Here is a 21,055-nt window from a genome sequence, read left to right as displayed (position 1 = left end):
TTGCCCTTAAATGCGAAGTGGCTTCTATCCGTGGTGTATATATATCAATCATGTGTAAAGTCATCATTTACAAAGTCTTTCCAGCCTCTCCAAGTTCAAGTTAGAGGCTCCCCAAATCCTTGAAAGACAAAAAAAAAGGAAGTGGAAGAAAAAGCAAATCTGTTGTAGTGTTCCGCTACTATAAATATGGCTGTTGAAAATATATGATAGTCCAAAAGCAAATCTGTTATAGCGTCTTTTCCACTACTATCAATATGGCTATTGAAAATATATTATAATCCTTTTCTTTTATCACAAAACAACAAAATGCTCGTGTTGGGTCAGGCATTTGGAACTGTGGAATGCCACGAGAAGGGGATGGAGCGCAGGGACTTGCCTGCACAGTTGGAGTTTTGAAGGACTCGTGCGAGCTCTGGGTCACGGCAGTGTCTCATTGCCTTGAGGATGTATGTGTCATCATGCAGTGAAAAGGGTGTGCTGGCAATAACAAGGACAATGTTAAAACTGAAACAAGCTGCAGAAACAGAGAATGGGACTGTAACAAACACGTTTAAGTAATAAAACCATTCGCTTGAGTCAAGGCAATTAGAACTTCAGATTTAGCAAATCCATACCCATTGAAATCGAAGTGCACCAACTGCATGTCTTGAGAGATCTCGATCTCAACCATTGCCTGTGGGCGTGTCTATTTGCCTCAAACAGATGAATGTTAGAATATATAATTAGAGTAAATAACAATAATTTACCATGCAAAGGGTTGGCTCCAGTGGTACTGGCCATGTGTGAGCCCACGTGCTGTATTCACACCATCCAACCCATCCATCAGTTTGTTACCAGAAGGAACCCCACCCAATACTCATCCAGATCCAAAATTGAAGGGAGCCAGAGCAAAGGAAACAAACTGGGAGGGAATACTCACCCTTGAATTTAACAGGGGCATACCTGAGTCATAATACAGCTTGATTTCCCTTCATCTGGCATGGATGAAGGATCTGAACAGACTGGATTCTATATCTACAATATGGTAGGGCCCCCACTCTAGTCATTGGTGGGTGTTCCCTCTCAACATGTTCCATGTTCTATGGCCCACCTGAGATTTGATTTGGTTGATTTTGGGAGGCTAGGGTTTTTTGAGGTGAAGCATCTGAAGGACAGGTGGGATTCTGTGTACACCACTGGGCCCCACATCTATCTGGTACCACCTTGAGGTTATGGTGGTACCAGTACCACTGGAGTGCACCCCACAAATACACCAAAAATCTTATTTCGCCACATTTTGTGTGCGTGGGTCAGTGGGTATTGGTCTATTGATTTGTTCACCGAGACTGAAATATAAAGAACAAGAAATGGCATCAAGCCTCTCAACCTCATAGAAATTCTCTGCATGTTTGTCATAACCATACGCATGGCAAATATGTATGGTGACAGCGATTTTTGATCTGGCAGGCCACCTACACGGATGGGCCGCAGGCAAAAAGCTGTAGTGTTTGGACCACTCTTACCATCCAGCTGTGGTTTTGTTCATTTGACGTGGACCATTCCACTTATTCAAGCGGCTGTCCCTTTCATCTGGCAACAGATATGATGGGAACCACAGTCCAAATCCCCTTGATTCTAGGATATGGCCCATCAATTAGTGGCCCACGAAATCAATGGTCCTAATCATCATGCATGAGTCCCACATTTACAATGATGAGCATTATAGTATCAACTATCAAAGGTCTCATCACAATCTCTAATTTATGGAACAGTTTATGGGCATTGAATATCCTACTGAAAAATATAGACCAAATTAAGAGGGATTGGGTTTGATTTAGAACTTCATTTGTTTACAAAAGAAAGCAAATCCAAACTGAAACTAAGATGATTCAACGTGATAAAAATAGTATATACGCAACGAATTCAAGGATAAGTAAAGGACAGTCAGATGGTTGTAACTCCGTAATGAAGCACCATGAGCAATGAACAAGTTTTAGTAGCGATTCTGGCAGTTTTTACTAAATAATCACCTTCTCATGCCTTCAGAATTTTGTTCTGAATTGTTTCTCTTGAATATATTTACAAGGAAAATGCCTGTCAAAAAGGGGGTGTATGCTAACCTACAACAGGTTGTAGGTGATCAGTTTCATTAGAAAACCCATTGCTAAACCCAACCTAATGAAAACAAATATATCGTATGAATTTATTAGTCATCTGATTGATATCATCAACTCTGCAATGTAATGTAACTGTTGATGTTATCAAATTGATCATCAGACCATGGATCAAATCCAGATCATCAATCAAGACAATCTGAAATGTTGGCTCAGTCAGAACTGTAACCAACCATCTTGTGTGGCTATTTGGTTACATCAAGGGGGAGTTGAAAGTGTCAAATCAAACTCTTTAGTGTCCAGTAGGTGTCGATCGTAGATTACTGGGGAAGAGTGTAAAAATATTTGACTACCCAATGATGGCAACTTCCAGAGAAAGAGTCCCGAATCCTTGCTCAAAAAAGAAGAGAAGCTCCAAATTCAGTTGGCCAGAGCAAAAAACTCTTGCATCTCATCTTCCCTCAAATCCATGCAGATGCGTAGAGACCAAACCAGCTCTCTGCCTATCATGCCAAAGAATTGACCAGTTGTTGCCTAATTGATCAGAGGATATATGGTATAAAGGAGGAAGTCCCGAGTGAAAGAGAATTTGCAATCCACGCATCTTACCAAAATCTTATTCAAGCGCTGCCTCCCACCTCATAGACCACCCCGAATATTCGACCCGACCACTAACCACGGACTTCCATATACCGAATGCCTTAAACTAAGAAAAGAAGATGAGAGAGAAAATCACCCTCCTTGTTGTGCACATATTTAAAGAGATAACTTGCTTCCAAAAACTATCAGTTTCTGATGGGGACATCACACGCACACGCACGCCTCTCCTACGCACGTACGCAAGGAGGATGAGGGCCCCACCATCGATTTGGATCGATGATGATGTCTAGGGAGGGCCCCCTAGTTAGAGGACTGCGTTTTGGTTCGTTGGAGTGGACCCGATAGTCATGTGAATCCCACCATGGGTTCTCATGATCATGGCCCACTATTCTAATTAATTTAGTACTTTGGGTTTTGCTTATTATTGTTATTAGGAATATCATGGATGGTTTAGATTGGTTTGATTAGTTGTTTTTTTATTACTTCGTCTCCAAGTAATAGGTTACGCACATGGCGCGAGTTTTGGGCTATAGGGTTTTATTATAAATAGACACCCCTTGTAAGTTTTTTTTTCATTGAATATTATGAATAAAATTCTTAAGTTTTCCTTCTTCTCTAATTCTCCGAGTTGTGGAAATCCAATTGGGTGTGAAACCCTCCCTTCTTCGAAGGGCTAACTACCGTAGTGCGAAGCCACACCCATCCCGATTCGCTCCCATCTCCTACCATCAATATCCACCATCTCCTACGACCAACCAATCATCAAATCCATCATCCCTTGGCAGTGATTCTCCCCCTACAGCAGAATTTCGGAATCTGGCCCTGCAGAAGGGTTGAAATTTCGACGGAGTACCGTGATCAAACTGATCATCCGTTTGGCCTGAAAGTTGGAGAGAAGGTGGCCCACCTCTGGCCGACCAGGGCCAAGCTGGCCTTTTTCTAATTTGTGGGCCCCACACATGTGCGGGCCACTACCAACACACATGCGTCAAGCGAGTTAGCTGTCCACACGTGCGGAATCGGTTCCAGGTTCTCTCTTTCCTTTCTTTTGCTCCTCTCTCACCTGATTTCCTAACCCTAACCCTGGATTGTCCTAAATCCCAATTTCCATGCCCTTTTTAAACCCTAGGGTTCCCCGAATTGAAATCCGTGAATCCCTTGGATTGGAGAAATATTTTTGTGCATATGTGCATGAATTTACTCTCCTTTGAGTATTGTTTGGTCTAAAATTTTTATTGATCCAATACTAACATGTGTAGGCCTGGACCCGCATAGATTCCCCTTGATTGAGTGCTTGACTTTATGTGGGGTGTAGAATTGTGTGATTGTTTCTAATTTAGTATGATCTTAAGCCTGAATTTTTTTTGCGTATCATGTTTAATTTCCATGTCCTGCATCAGTTTCATAGCTGAACCTCCAAAGCCACTTCCCAAACAGCTCTTGATTTAGAGATATGAAATGGATAGCCAGGTTGGACAGTATCCCCAAACCCCCTACCCCCTAAGCTTGTGAAACCATGGCCACCCTTCCAAATGAAAATTTTCTTTTCTTCCCTACCCTGCCATAGAAAATGACGTGGGAACTTATCGTATAATTGATAACCTCAATCAGACATTTGAAGAGAGAGATGAAATAGGAAGTGATTTTTACGAGAGTGCCCCTCCAAACAAAGGTGGCTGAAGCTTATGCTCCACCCTTTCCACCACCAAATCCCATAACCGCTTGGCTAGGAGCTGGCTTGCCAATGCTTAAAGAAGACAGGGGTATGCCTTCAACTTCCCTGTCTTAAATCCCCTAGCTGGAGCCTTACCATCTCACTCTTTAACAAATTAATCCTCAAACCTGAGACTGCATCAAAGTAAGCAACACCCTTTCTAAATTTCCAATCTGAACAATCTTCAGAGAATCGGAGAATGTCATTGACAGCATACTGAAGATGGGCTACATGCAAGTCTTGTCCAACCTTAAATTAACTAAACAGACCTCTCTTTATTCCCTTATCACTCATCCTACTTAGACCTCAATAATCACCACAAAAGGATATAGGGTTAGAGGGTTCGCTCTGCCAAACTCCTCTAGATCCACCAAAAAAGCCCAAGTTCTATGTTCACATTTGTTTCACCGGGAGAAGAAAACAACAAAAATTCTTGAGAGAACATGTAGAGCCTCTTTTTTTTTTTTCCTTTTTTTTAAAATGCTAGGTAAGTATGGGCTCGAGAAATTGCTACTAACAAAAAATTTTAGTAGTTAAAATCATAAACACTATGATGACGACAGGGGATAGAAAGTATTCTTGGGTAATTATATTTTTATGGCTGAATTGAGAAAAAAATTAATAGATATCAAATCTACAATTCCAGCTTACATGACATCATGGCATCTCTTTCTTTTGGAATTTAGAAAGTAAAAAGGAACTTAAGTGCATCATGATCAAGGTGTTCCGTAACGGTAACGGTGGCCGCAATGGCCACCACCGTTACCTTTACGATACAGGGCATAACGGCTGTTACAACCCCGTAACAGCCGTTACAGTCTCTCTTTTTAAAAAAAAAAATTTAAAATTAAAATTAAAAATCCCCAAAAAACGTTTATCTACCCTGTAATGTTGATTAAAAAGTATGAAAAACTTATATATGTCCCATAATAGACCATTATGGGGCTATTACTATTATGGCCTTTATAGTACATGTAACTTGCCGTTAACGGCAATTACAGGTCATTTTTTCCATAACAGTTGTTACGGCCGTTACGACCCTGTAACGTGTAACGGTTGCCACCGTTACCTTTACGTAATGGCCTTTATGGCCCCATAACGGCCTTTACAGCACACCATGATCATGATGGGAAGAGGAAAAATCAGCATTGCCTTACACGTTTCATTGATTTGCATAGATAATGAATATAAATAGAGTGAGATAAACATCAAACATACCCGAACTAGTATAAACGGCAAGGGAACTCCTGCAACATTATTTCCCAACTCGTGCACTTGCTGATTGCGCAGCATTAGGTTATGAAGACCTACAATCTTTAGAAATAATAGTAACAACAATAACAAAGAAGCATAAGAAAGACTACAGTAAAAAATCATTTCACAAAGAATGTTATCCTTAGGATTCAAATGTAACATTCACTAAACACAAAAATAAAGAACCATGCTAAATCTATTTGCAAGTGCAGGATCTCAAATCCAACTCCCCACACAAGTGCCAACATGCAGATGCAAGATATCAGCTGTTCATCATGAAGGTCCCATGGTGCATGCCTTGTGGCCCAATAGATCAAGGCAGTTTGTTCATCAGGTGGACCTCACATTTACTTTCAAATGCAGTGTTGGTCAATTTTTAACTGTCCACTTTTATGTAAACTGATAAAGTCCCTTGATATATATTGATACACCACACTCTCTGGCAGCTTAAGCTTTTAGAGTAAATGGCTGTTTGACATGGTATCAAAGCGGAAGGTCCTATGTTCGAATCTCGAGAGCAGCAAATATGCCTCGCTAATATAATATTCTCCCACGGGGGGTTAGAAAAATCAGGTCTGGCCCAGGGAACGGGAAATTAAGCCCGGCCTATTTATGGTGTGAGTGTCCCTCCACCTCTGTCAATATGTTCCCGTGTGGAGTTCCCACCTCGCACATGCGGGGGGTGTTGAAGTGATAAAGTCCCTTGATATATATTGATACACCACACTCTCTGACAGCTTGAGCTTTTGGAGTGAATGGTTGTTTGACATGGTATCAGAGCGGAAGGTCCTATGTTCGAATCTCGAGAGCAGCAAATATGCCTTGCTAATATAATATTCTCCCATGGGGGGTTAGAAAAATCAGGTCCGGCCCAGGGAACGGGAAATTAAGCCCGGCCTATTTATGGTGTGAGTGTCCCTCCACCTTCGTCAATATGTTCCCGTGCGGAGTTCCCACCTCGCACATGCGGGGGGTGTTGAAGTGATAAAGTCCCTTGATATATATTGATACACCACACTCTCTGACAGCTTAAGCTTTTAGAGTAAATGGCTGTTTGACATAAACACGTCCTAACTGATGACCTGACTGGACTGATTTTCAGGCCACGGCACATACATGGTGTGGTGAACCTGATAAATGGCCTGGATGCGACACACATGCCACATAGGTACCTGCTCAAGAGGAGCCTTCACATTCCTCATATACCAATGCAGACAACCATGTAAATAATTGGGCAACTGGAAAATAACAAGGAAAATAATAAAAGCAAGCATAATGATGACAAAGAAGCTATTGTAAATTACAATAAATAAATAAAAGGAATACCTGTTCTTCTAATTCGTGCAAGTAGGTTGCTTTGTTTTCAATCTTACTCATCAGTTTCAAGCGGGCTGCCTGCAGAAAAGCCAAAACTATTCAGAACTGCTATCAAGTTTGTATGTGATGGTCAGTTCTGCTAAACAGTAAAAGAGTGCTGTTTTATTAAAACTGAGTTAAAACCAGCAGAACCAATAGATCAACACCTTGCCGTTATAGACTCAAAATGTGACATACCTGTAGCTCTTCAATGTCATTAATTATCGTACGGGGAAACCCCTTCCAATGTATTTCCTTTTTGTCCTTGGCAATAATATCCATAGCCATGAGAACATTTATTGCATCATACACCCGTCGCCGTATGTTTTTCTCATCGTACTGCCATGGAGAGAAGATCACCAAAATATTCTAATACCATCCATTGCAATCATCTCAGAAATTCGGATATTAGTTAGTTCTTAAGGAGACCTGACTTGAGTCAAACCTGATTCAGAGTCACAGTATCACTGTCTGTTGCTGAAAATTCTTCAATGATTTCATCCGCAACCTGGAATCATATATCAACTTCACTCCATCAGGGACAAATAACCACTGAAAAGAAATACAGAAATACTGAATGATAGCAAACAAATATACAGTGCACAGTGAGATATCCCATCATCCAGTTTGGTTTCTATGTAGCGGTGTATCAGACTACTGGTTGCTGGATTCTGTTTCAGGATGATCAACTATTGCAATCATATTGATGCAGGCACTGGCCATGATTTAGAGCTTTCAAATCTTAAAATCAGCAATTCAGGTTTTTCAGTGTACATTACAAAGTGAACTAACCCACTCTATAAAGTTTTTTTTCCGGAAATTATTTGGAAAATTATCTCATGAGTTATAGTTCCCTTTCAGAATCTTCACCAATACGTTCCTATAAAAATGCTGATGCAGGATGGATTTGGAAAAGCAGCAAAAGTAGATGAAGACAATTTGTAGGTTGAAAGGTGGGAGATGGAAGGGAAAAAACGGGGATCGATTATACAGAATCCATCCAAATCATGATTGCATGGAATCTACCACACAATCTAGAAGAATCGTATTTTCAGTTCCAGAAAAGGACTATCGCAACCCTGGGAAAATCCTTTGCAGGTTTAAACCTAGAGTAAACTGAAATTTCATTCATAATTAATTCATCTATTCATGAAAGAGTCTTTACGTGTCTATATATTTGTTTCTCAAACCAAAAGAAACCCTAATCTAATGCTAAGATTCATTAATTCCAATCCCAAGGATCTATTTTAATTAAAATATTAACAATTGCTATAATATTCCCAGTTCCCATCACAACCATACAACACTTCTGTAAGTTGGCCTTAACTCAATTCATGTCAAAATCCCATAATTTTAGGCTCGTTCAAAAGGTAAATCAATATGCTTGAAGAAGGGATCAATGTGTAGCTCTTGCATTGTTTGAGGTGGTCCATAAATAAGTGACAGAAACACAACAAAGGAAACTTGCCTAATTTGTTACTAACTGTTCCATAAGCAATAGCCCCCCAACCGTATGGAACATATGGGCCGCAAGTCAATTGGACCACCTTGTGGGGGATCCACATTTCAAACGACCATCAGGGACCAACAATACTGTCTAGTCGATTGTGAGGAAATTCTTTGATCGGAGAGTTTGCAGGGTCCACTGCACAGAACGGATAGGTCGTGGACCCACTTCATTGGATCGACAGATCATGCCGCCCACTTCACTGATTGGTCAGATCACAGGGCCCACTCTTCTGGGCTGCATCAAAGTATCACTTAGGCGAATACTTCATAAAACTTTTTTGAATACTTTGTTGACAGTTCAACTATTCTACAAAATTCCCATGTCCAACACCTTTTTTAAAAAAAAAAAATTTACACACGCACACACAACCCACACACTCACGCTGGTGGAATTTCACCACCTATGGGTACTCGAACCCTTGACCGGGAGTTGAAACTCCTGAGAGTCTACCACCCGGGCAAGAGTAAGGACCCCCCATGTCCAACACCTGTGTGAGATACATGTCAGACACACGCCAACACAGTTAACCAGGAAAACCTTAAATTATTCCTCTCTTTTCTTGTATCTTAGCAGGTATTTATTATATGTTATTTAGCACTATTGTATTTTTATTGATATATTTTTTCGAATACACTGCATTTATGAACTAGAAATTATATACAATACATTTTTCAAAAGACAACACATGCCATTACACCAGACCAATCAACCAATATGCTTGATGCAATCATGACAAAGAATGTCTATGCACATGTGCAGACACCACCGTTGTGCATTACTGCAAAATTCACTAAGCCTGCAGCCTTTTTATAGGCATAAAATGCTTGCTCATTATGCTTTTTGAACATATGGTGTTGAATTAGTTTTAAAATTTTACCTAAGCCTTGTTTTAGTCCTACATTGGAAGTGAGGTAGAGATGAAATGTGGTTTATATAGGATCCTTCCTATATACCTATTGTTTAAGATTCCACTATATAAATGGTCTTGGGCAGTGAGCTATATAGGGCTGCTTAGGCACAATGTGGCGATTTAGTGGCGCACTTGGCAGGCTAGGCTATCGGCCTCCATCATGCCTTAACTCTTTTCCAGATGGACCTATCCGTTGGGCATCAAGCCCAATGAAGTAGATGACAGGACATAAAGTCTTGAAGCCCATCTAGGGAGCTGAGAGGTCTCTTAAACTAGAAGCATCCTGTCATTACTGCACTACATTGTGACTGTGCATTTTATTAACTGCACAGTTAATATCCTTCTATAAAAGAAGATGGGAGTTAGGTAATGGAACTACTTCATCTCCATTTCCTTCTTTTCAATTCATTTTGCGCATATAGTGCAAAGGTCAAGTACTGTGTCTTCGCTGAGTAGTGGAAGCTCGTTGGAAGACTGGATCGAGCCAGGCTTAATGAAATCCCAGGGTAGTGTTGCAGAGTCCCTTGCACATTTGGGAGGCTTCGACTCTTGAAGAAGCATACAGCGGTACGCGCCTTTAAGCCATTCATGGCATTCTGTAAGTGCAAGGACATTTTCATATTTTATTTTCAACATATGGGTAGTTCAAATTTCACTAAAGAAACTCTTAATCATTAAAACTACTTCTGCATTGATCCTTCAAAAAGAAACCAAACAACATGCCTGGCAACAGTTCTCAGTCAATCTCGATCCTTGAAAAAAAAAATCTCAGACTGATATCACTTCAAGTATTATCAGAACAAAATCCTGTGTGCTTATCAGTTTGACCAAAATCTGGGTATTTGGCCTAGGTTGGCGTGGAAGAGCCTCAACTAGGCCAGCCCATTTACATCCCTAATCAGGAGATAAGAAAATCCAGAATAATTTAGGCTGCATTTGGAATAAGGAAGATAACTATGTCACTGTATATCTGCTAACAGTTGTCAGGCCGTACGGCAAGAGTCCAAATTGTCAGGCCAATTTTTTTGAAAATAAATTACATTTCTATTGAAGAAATTTTCCAGGAGAAACAACAGATTTCTTTGGACGTGATGATGGTCCATCAGATGCCATCAGCAATCACTGTCCCCACAATGAATTCATTCCTTCGACAACAAAGATGGCCCTCAATTTTCCATGTTTATCCCATTAGAAGCATAAATTGTCACTTCATATACTTCGCGCAGACTCTCCATACATACAATGGAACCTGGATTTCCTGAACAATGATGCTTCTACAGTCTAGATCTTGAGCAAAATTAAATTGGCTCATTAGCTCCAGAGTGTATAATCACTGGGTCAGCAACAATTCTAACTTTTTGCATCTTAGCGAAACAGAAATATGTGGTTTAGACCAATACTTCATGACCTCCAAAGATAAACTGATTTGAAATTTTCTAACAAGGACCACTCTCTATGGTGTTTTATGTTCCAAGAGTATATAAAGAAACCAAAATAAAAACAATATTGATAATAATACTATATGAGGTGGGGGCCACCAGACACTACCTCGCTGTATGTGGTTCTTCCCTTGCTCTCAACCTTCTTACAAACTGAAAACAAGAAAATCAATGTGAAATGATTGAAGCTTGAAGCAAATAAGTTTGAACTTCATTAATATCCAATCCTCATTTGACTAATATATGGGCATATTATCAAGCGCGTTGTCTAAACTTCATTAATATCCAATCCTCATTTGACTAATATATTGGCATATTACAGTAACTGATATGAGAACAATACGATAATGCAGCGAACTCCCTTATGAATTTAACATGTGTGACAAATTCATCTTGCAACATTAGGAGAACTGCAAAGATTTGAAGATGGCTAGCTGACACATAAGTACATTACGTCAACTCCAAAGGTGCATCAGGTGAATGGCACGATGTCACCCAAAACAATATTGAGTATACCAATATAACTACCCCTAACCTATTATGCTGAACTGGCGAAGCCCTCCACCTGCAATCCGTGAGACTCTCTTCTTCTTCGCTGTACTATTTATGGAGAAAACAAATTTTTGAATTGTGTCACTAAAGCAGTATTTGCAACCAAAGCTCGTGCATTTCAATAGGAAAACTACATAATAAAGAACCCATGGCTAAAATCTAGAAATTGGATTCGAGCTAAGTGTATATGCTTACCCATCAACCATTGGACTCTGGATATCCTCTCCCTGGGTATCCAAATTGTTAACCGTTGGACTGCTTTCATTACCAGTTGTAGTTGCTACTTGATCACCGCCTCTTGGAGAAGAACCAGTACTCCTTGCACAGGAATGTGCCTGGCTAAAGCTACGAGGAAAATCTGCCCATTGCATACTGTCCATTGCATTTACAGTACTCCCTAGCAGGCAGTGATAAAGAATAACCCTTGGTCTTCTCCCACTGTTTATATGCAATGATTATTAAATTATAGGCAAACACAAAAAGCGCCATAGAAATTATTATACACAGAGCCACCGGAATTGAATTGCACATGTTACCATAAATGAGACAATAAACAGTGAATTTTCCGTGAGACTGGGTACATGGAATAGCATTAGATATTGAGAGAATGAAAGCACATCACCACCAAGATCATGCCAAGAGGACATTTCTATTACATTGTTGTCAAGACTAACTAAAATATATACATGGTGCTGTGAGCTTGAGAGGCAAAACTGTCAGAAAATGTATCATATGCATATGTTCAATTAGAATGGTGCTGTGAGATACTCATATTTCATACAGATTTGACAACTGCACACAGATAAGCCCAACCTCTCCTCATGTCACTACATATGTCAAGACAGCACAAGTGCAAGATCCAAGCCGTTCATCAGTTCTTCCTCAAAGTTTTGATGACCAGACCACTCATCAGGTGGACCCTAAAGCACGAAACAAACGGACAGCTAAAAAACCTTTGGCAATGATTTTTAGCTGTCCATTTAATTTGTTCACTCTTGCCAACCTGATCTTCCAGCCAGAGCATCTACACCATAGGGCTACCTGAAGGATAGCTCAGATATTCAAGCACGTGTCCACTTAACACGTGGTGGAATGTTTATCAATTGGTTGTACATGGTATGGACTAATGCCCTCTTGGCACAGGTGGTGGCATTTATATGAGTTGGCAGTTGGCAGTTGGCACGTATGCTTAGTAATACATGTGTGAAGTGGTTTGAGGCAGCCTAGTAATAAACACTCCAGTGTGCTACTGTTCGACATGCCAATCTGAGAGAAACAAGAGATATACACTGCAGTGTGCTCATACATACTCACGATATACCTGTGTGAATTTCCAGCTTAATGGCATAAAAGCAAGAGGTTCCTAATCATTAAATCACTCAAAGAGAGATTTGATCATTCGAGTAGAAGTTTGATTAGACCAGATTGAGGGTACAAATCAAGCATGGTTGATCAATCCAAGAGGTGGACTGAATCAAGATCATTGGTCAGTTTTGAGCGATGGCTTAAGGGGTGTGATCAAATGGGGGAAAAAAAAGGAATCATGAATATCGATCAGAATGATCAGATTGAAAAAGAGAAGATGGTTGGGGGGTCAAGCTTCTCATTCTGAAGAAAGCTGAGCAACTAAAATTGTGATCTGTCGAGATCGTGCATGAAATGGTATCTAGAACAAAGGAGCATTGATAGGTAACACACAGAACTGATACAATTACATTTACAGATCATGCACAAAAGTGGAATGTAAAGGCGGCAAAGCACAATTTGCACTCAAACAATCAGTAGAGGATGGCATGCCTGTTTGCATCATAATGGGAAAATGCCAATTGAGGAGTGGGATACTTTTATAAATCCTCACATCTTGAAGATGAGATGAGACGTCAACTACAGTGACCATCTTGGGTTCATAGGCCAAATCTGAAGTACTTAGATGCAGTATGTTCGGAAATTATAAGTGTAGTTATAAAGTGTAGTGCTTCAATATCTCAAAAAATAAAGGAATTGAGTTTGTTCGATGGCACAAACTTTGAGAGTAGCTCAGTGCAATTTGCAAGAAACCAATGCCAAGAGGGAGCAATCAGAGGTATCGTACACTCTAGCATCTCACCAGAGAGATCAGGCTACCTTTTGGTTTGGTGATTGACATGCTAGTGGCAACTACCATGACATCAGATTTCCGAACAAAAATGCAATCACCAGTAAAGGTTGTGTCCATGAATATCTTGAAATTAAAGAATAATTAGTGATTCTGCATTCATATATTGAGGCATCATGACCGTGCATATTGACAAAACAATATAGAAATTTTAGCAATAATGGGAGTGCTAGTTTATCGCTAAAGTGCAGTTAGTGTTGAGATAGGTTTAATTTTCTTTAGTTGTTGTTTTGGTTATGCTTAGTTTGTAATCCTGCATGGAAAAGAGAGGAAAGTCAGATTGGTTTTCCCCTCCCACCCTTCTGTATGTACACTATAACTTTTTTAAGGACGAACCTTTTGGGTGATCCGAAAGGTTCTTCGTTAGCACAACGGCTTTCGCATGTTACAGTTACTGTTGCACCTAGCAATTTGAGGTGGCCTACAAATAAACATTCTAGTGCGCTTACATGGTTCCTTATGGCAATCTCAGTGGGCTGAGCAATACGCACTCCAGTAAGCTCATACGGTGATACAATGATGCATCCAAAAGCAGGAATGATAGATCAAATTGGCCTAATCAAGGAAATCAATTAGATCAACCGTCTAATGATAGATCTGGACCCAAATAAATAGTCTAATTTGACTGTGTGGTTCCACAAGTCCATAGTTTTATTAATTAGTTGTTAGAGCAGTGATGGCGTGTAAGTTTTTTTCGACACTTGTTTTATGCACCACTTTTTTCGTGTATCAAAAGATGTTTGAATGATGCAAAATTGGTCCCGCTTGAAATCAAATTGAGTTAGCTTTCAAACAAGTCCAAGATCATGCAATTCTAAAATTGTTCGAGTGCGTTATGGCCAATTTACATAGTTTGTATGGTTATGATGGGATTCAAGGATATTTTGTTCATTTCTAGTAGTCATCATTGTCATCATCTAAGCCTTATCCCAATTAATTGGGGTTGGCTACATGAATCTTGTTATGCCATTCCAATCTATCAAGGGCCATACCTTCAGACACCCTAGCTTGAATTTGGTTGTTACTTGTTGGGAAACGACACACCTTTCCCTTCTATGTGCAAATCAATGGGATTAACAATATAAAAGATGTAAAGGATGAAAATTACTTTTAACACAAATGAACAAATCATCAAACATGTAGGATACAAGAGACACCAAGATTTTTTACATGGAAAACCCTCCGATATGAAGAGAAAAACCACGGGACCTAATCCGGCACAAATCCACTATAACAGAAATAGTGGAAGTATAATCATCAAGAGACCTCTCTTGGATACCCAAACTACTTCACCCAAAGGTGGATTACAAGCAACATGAAAAAAATGAATTTCTCACCAACTAGGGATTGTAAAAAATCCCCAACACAACCCTTGGAGAAGACAATCGAAGGAACCGACATTGTGGATGGACCCTCACGAACCCGGATGAGAAGATTTCAGTGGTAGAAAGCTCCTAATCTTCTTCTACAAAACCCCATTTTTCTCTTATCTTTCTCCTCTTTTTCTCTAAGAAAGAAAAAACTCCGAATGTTGCTTTAACTCACTCAATGTAAAAGACCCCCTTTCTCTCATTTTACTTTGCTTGATGGCAAAAGGAAGATTGATGAGTTTCCAAAAAAAATTAAATAAATAAATAAATAAAAATCTGATTTGTTTATGTTTTTCCAAAAAAAAAAATCAATTTTTAAGAAAATAATAAAAAATTCTTATGATTTGTGATTTGATACGATTCAATCCCTAGTACAATTTGTGATAGGATAACAATTTTGACAACATTGTACACAATAGTGCTTCGCTACTCCCAGATTTTTTTGGTTTTAAAATAAGTGGGGGATTGTTTAAGTATTTCAAACAAAAAATAAAATAAAATAAAAGTTTTGTTTTTAATTAATTTTTTATTTCAAATTCAAAAATCAAATTGCTTGTTAATGCATAACCCTTTCTTACAGTTTCACCTTCGTTTTAGTGAGGCCCAATAATCATTGGATTGTTTCCATTGTGAGAAATGTATCACATAATAGTTGGCCCATCAATTGCAATTAGAAACGGTCAGAACCAATCCCTCCTTCAATGATTCTCTTGTAACAGTCTTGGGTGGTCCATATAAAGGACACAAGCAAGGTCTTTTTATAGACACAAAAAAAAAATGCGGTTAAAAAAATAAAATAAACAGTTTTCTCTTCTCTTCTATCCTGGGCATACAAAGATACTCTAAAGTAGTGTTGGGTTTATTCACAGTCAGTGCTAACAGGGAAAACCACGTTACGCATTATATCCTGGAAGTAGCTCGTCAAGGGAATATATTGCACCGGTCAAATCAACCAAGGGGCGCGAACTATCTCAAAGAGAGCAACATTGTCCGCGCCTCGTCCCAGCATTAATCTCTATTCGACAATTTTGATTCTTCCAAACAGGTGTAGGGTTCCAATTATTGTTGACTCATTTTTATTATTTGCTTACCTGCAACAACAAGAATTACATTAGTGTTCCCTTTGCTTCGAGAATCCATATATAAACATGTAGAGACTCTTTTGTGAAGGATTATGATGGTTACTTGGATAAAGGTTTTCCTGTAAACTGAGAGGAGCTGAAAGCTTTTGTGTATTTGAGACAACCCAAAGGGGTTGAATATATAGAGATTACAGCATCTATACAAGGAAGGAAATAAAATCAGAATCATCTACCTATGGGAAAACCAACTATATAAGGTATGCTAGCTATACAAGGTATGTTGCAGCCTGTCTAACATCCCCCCTCAAACTAATGCGGGTCATCGACAAGTAATAGTTTGCCAACGAGAAATGAGTGACGTGCAGAAGTTAGGAACTTGGTAAAAATGTCTGCAATTTGATCATGGGATGCAACATGTGGTAGAGAAATGAGCCCAGACTGAAATTTCTCACGGATAAAGTGACAGTCAACTTCAATATGCTTCGTCCGTTCATGAAAAACTGGGTTAGAGGCAATCTGAATGGCACTGAGATTATCAACATGGAGTGGAGTAGGAGTCTGCACAGGAATGCCCAAGTCGGAAAGAAGTCCACGTAACCAAACAAGCTCACTACACGCAGCAGACATCGCTCGATACTCGGCTTTTGTGCTTGATTTGGAAACAGTGGCCTGCTTCTTACACTTCCAAGAGATGAGAGAAGTGCCGAGAAAAACACAGTAGCCAGTGGTGGATCTTCGTGTGAGAACGTAACCAGCCCAATCAGCGTCCGAATAAGCACGAAGGTCCAGAGTCGCCGTGGAGGAGAAGAACAGTGATCGATCTAGAGTTCCACGTAGGTACCGTATGATGCGTAACACCGCAGTCATATGAAGAGTCCAAGGAGCAGAAACAAATTGACTGACGACTTGGACAGCATAGGCAATATCAGGGCGAGTCATAGTTAAGTAAACCAGACTCCCAACCAAACGACGATATAAGTCGGGCTGTGCAAGTAGGTCACCATCGTCGCGGCTATAATGAATGTTAAGTTCTAAGGGAGTCTGAACTGTTTTCTGATCTGTCAATGAGGCCAAAGCGAGAAGATCCTTGGCATATTTACGCTGGCTGACCAGGATCCCACGTTTAGAACGTGAAATTTCAAGCCAAAGAAAGTATGTGAGATGGCCGAGGTCTTTCATCTTGAAGGAGGATTGCAGAATTTCCTTTAACGCCGAGATGCCAGCAGTATCGCTACCAGTCAGTAGGAGGTTGTCAACATAGACCAGAACAATGACAATTCCGTGAGCAGTGATGCGCAAAAATAAGGATGGGTCATGACCACTTTGAGTAAAGCCAGCACCCGTAACAACATCGTGAAAGCGTTGGAACCATGCCCGAGGTGCCTGTTTGAGGCCGTACAAGGCTTTCTTTAGGCGACATACTTTATTGTCAGGGATTAAGGAGCCAGGAGGAGGTTTCAAATACACGGTTTCTTGAAGATCTCCATGAAGAAAGGCATTTTTCACATCCATCTGAGCGAGTGGTCATGAGCGAATAGAAGATATAGCCAGAAGAGTACGAACAGTTTTCATTTTGGCCACGGGAGCGAAAGTCTTATCATAATCAATTCCGTATTCCTGTTTGTATCCCTGAGCGACAAGTCGAGCCTTGTATCGATCCAATGATCCATCAGACTTGAGTTTGACCGAATAAATCCATTTGCTACCAATTAGCTGTTGGTCAGCAGGTCGAGTGACAATGTCTCACGTATGATTATCTTCCAATGCTACAAGTTCTTCTGCCATAGCCTTCTTCCAACAATCATGAGTGGCTGCCTGAGAGTATGAAGTAGGAATAGAAACGGTATCCAGAGTAGCATTCATGGCAGACATAGAGCATATCAACCGATCAGGCGCTCGATGTTCACGAGCGGAACGACGGATCGATGAAAGTTAGGGATCAGCAACGGGTACAGTAGGTTCGGGTTGAGTAATAGGTGGTGGATCTATACGTGGTCGACGTGAGTAAACCTGCAACGGACGAGGAAGAGTACTTGAGGCAAACGGAATTTCTGGAAAGGCAGTTAGACCAGGAGAGTTAGGAGTGTGCGGAGGAAGAAGAGATGAATGAAAAGCAATGTGCTCAAGAAAAACAACATGTCTTGAAACCCGAACACGACGAGAAACCGGATCATAACATCGAAAACCCTTCTGAGTCTCCCCAAATCCCAAGTACATACATTTGACCGATTTTGGAGATAGTTTGTTACATTCACGTGAAGCCAGGTGAACATAACAGATACAACCAAAAACACGAAATGTGGAATATGCAGGGGGTAAGCCAGTGAGAACAGAGTAAGGAGATTTACTGTTCAGAACTTTGGTTAGCATCCGGTTAATCAAGTAAACGGAATGTAACATTGCTTCAGCCCAGAAAGAACGGGGAACACTCATAGCTGTCATCAGGGTGTTGGCAGTTTCAACAATATGACGATTTTTTCTTTCAGCCACCCCGTTCTGTTGTGGAGTATCAGAACAGGTGGTTTGATGAATAATTCCATGCCCTTGAAGAAATGTACGAAAATCAGTTGAGAGATATTCCCCCCCTGAGTCAGAGCGGAGAGTTTGAACTGAAACCCGAAATTGAGTCTTCACCATACAGTGAAATAACTTGAATTTTTCAAAAACCTGTGACTTCGATTGCAGAAAATAAATCCAAGTGTAGCGTGTGAAATCATCAATGAATATAACATAGTATCGTAACCCAGAGAGAGACATGATTGGTGAAGGACCCCAGACATCCGCATGCACAAGTTCAAACATAGAAGATGATTTTGTAGTACTTAGGGAAAATGGAACACACTTACTTTTTGAAAGACAACAGGAAGAACAAGAATAATCCAAATTATTTTTATTAAGAGAAATATTCCCTAACATGCCAGACGAAATTAACTGAAGTAACCGATCGGAATGTGGATGACCCAGGCGAAAGTACCATAGTTTCCACAATTTATTTGCCGAAGAAATATCTGATGAAGAAGGAGAAAAGAAACAACGAGCCGGAGTGGCAAATGGATCAAAATCCAGTACGTATAGACGACCATGCCGCCTACCCCTCCCAAGTACCTTCCCCGTCACCAAATCCTGCACAAAACAACAGTTGGGAAGAAATATGACTAAGCAGTTATTTGATGTGAGTTGACCAACTGAAATTAAATTGGAGGAGAGGTTAGGGACGTGAAACACATCACGAAGGGTGAACTGGCGATGAGCAGAAGGAGAGAAAGTCAATGATCCAACAGACTGAATAGGAAGTCTAGTGCCATCCGCAGTAGAAATAGCCTGATTGCCGTTGTAGGAACGAATGTCACGGAGAAGGGATACAGCACCGGTCATATGATTGGAAGCACCCGAATCGAAGAACCATGTAGAAGATGGGGATATACCTGACATACCGGCCGCAGAAAGGGCCTGAACGATTTGTTGGAGCATCGCAGGAGTCAACGGAGATGAAAGACCTTCAGCAGAAACAGTAGATGTAGAATCAGTAACAGTTGGCTCGGAAGAAATAGTGGCAGCAGTAGCAGAAAGAGCACGACCACGGCCACGACCACGACCACCACGTCCACGGACGGAAGAAGATGCATATGCACGTGTACCATGACCAGTTCGTCGACAATAAGCGCACCATTCTTTGCATCGACAACATGACCCACCTTGTTGCAGCCATGACAGGTTAAAGAAGAGGAGCCACGTGTTGGTGCAGTGGTGGACACAGCAAGCACCATATCAGATGATCCCGGAGTCGAGGAAGGAAGTGATAGAACTTTCAGTCGTTGTTCCTCAGCCAATAGGTCATTAATAACCGAATTCAATGAAGGAGTAGGGCTACGGTTCAAGAGAGCAGCTCAACAATGCTCGAATTCCGGACGCAGTTTCATAAGAAATTGGCGAAGTTGCACACTTTCGCGCATAGTTTGGAAAATCCTAAAGTCATTAGGAAATATTGGATCCATCATGGCCATCTCAGTCCAAATTGTGACAATTTTAGAATAAAATGATTGAATACTGTCATCACCCTGAGTAAGATTAACGAGATCCTATTCCAGACGATATGACCGGGCCGCATTACTTTGTTGATAAATTGTCTGAAGATGGTCCCACATTGCCTTAGCCATGCGATGAGGTGTGAGGCCAACCGCAATGGATCGATCGACCGAATCGAGAATCCAGGTAATAATCCGTCCATTATTCATTTCCCAATCAGCCAATTTATTGGCATCCGTGGAAGTGGGAATAGTAACAGATCCATCAATTAGTCCCCACAAACCATGACCCTTCAGGAAGTTCTGAAAATGGATGGCCCATAGTGAATAGTTGGTACCATCAAAACTACACCTTGGGGCCTCTGTACGTGATGAGTTCTTGTCCATTGAGCGGAATTAATATAAAGCACGCAAAGAGTTGCAGCAGAAGAATGTTTTAGGTGTACCGTACAGCAGGAGATATCCAACGCGTAGCAATATCTGGATCTTGGCTGAATAGGATCTTGGCGAAATAGGAACAGCAACAGCAATAGGTCTGGATGGGAACAACAGCTCTGGACAAGCAACAGATCTGGATGAGCCGAGGTTGCTGGAACAGATCTGGATGAGCAGAGGAGCAACAGATATGGATGAGCAGAGGAGCAACAGATCTGGACGAGCAGAGGTTGCTGGAACTCGAAGAGAACGAGTGACCGGGCGACGTTGGACGATCAGAGGGGCGACGCTGGACGAGCAGGGGTGGTCGGCCGGGTGGTCGGACGGGCAGGAGGTGGTCGGATCTTCAACAGGGGACGGTCGGACGCGCAGGGGTGGTCGGATCTTCAATAGGGGACGGTCGGACGACGCAGCAGGGGTGGCCGGACGACGCAGGGGTAGCCGGACGACGCAGCAGGGGTGGCCGGACGCGCAGGGGTGGTCGGATCTTCAACAGGGGACGGTCGGACGAACAGCAGATGGTGCTGAACGAGCAGAGGGATGATCGGACGACGCAGCAG

The 21,055-nt window shown here is 41.0% G+C and overlaps 1 protein-coding gene across 1 annotated transcript; it reads right to left on the bottom strand.

Annotated features, from left to right (window-relative positions):
- On the bottom strand, window positions 1-12,174 carry LOC131243670 (transcription factor-like protein DPB). Its single transcript, XM_058243172.1, has 9 exons — window positions 11,624-12,174; window positions 11,412-11,476; window positions 10,986-11,029; window positions 7,463-7,525; window positions 7,216-7,356; window positions 6,988-7,056; window positions 5,626-5,721; window positions 615-685; window positions 1-477 (listed from the first exon to the last, which is right to left on the bottom strand). The coding sequence occupies exons 1-9, from the start codon at window positions 11,806-11,808 to the stop codon at window positions 321-323; spliced, it is 891 nt and encodes a 296-aa protein (XP_058099155.1). The 5' UTR covers window positions 11,809-12,174; the 3' UTR covers window positions 1-320.
- Between the last annotated feature and the right edge of the window lie 8,881 nt (window positions 12,175-21,055).

This window comes from Magnolia sinica, chromosome 4, assembly GCF_029962835.1.
Source record: "Magnolia sinica isolate HGM2019 chromosome 4, MsV1, whole genome shotgun sequence".
In the NCBI taxonomy this organism is placed as follows: Eukaryota; Viridiplantae; Streptophyta; class Magnoliopsida; order Magnoliales; family Magnoliaceae; genus Magnolia; species Magnolia sinica.
Note: the sequence above shows the minus strand (reverse complement) of the source record. Positions and strands in the feature narration are given on the sequence as shown.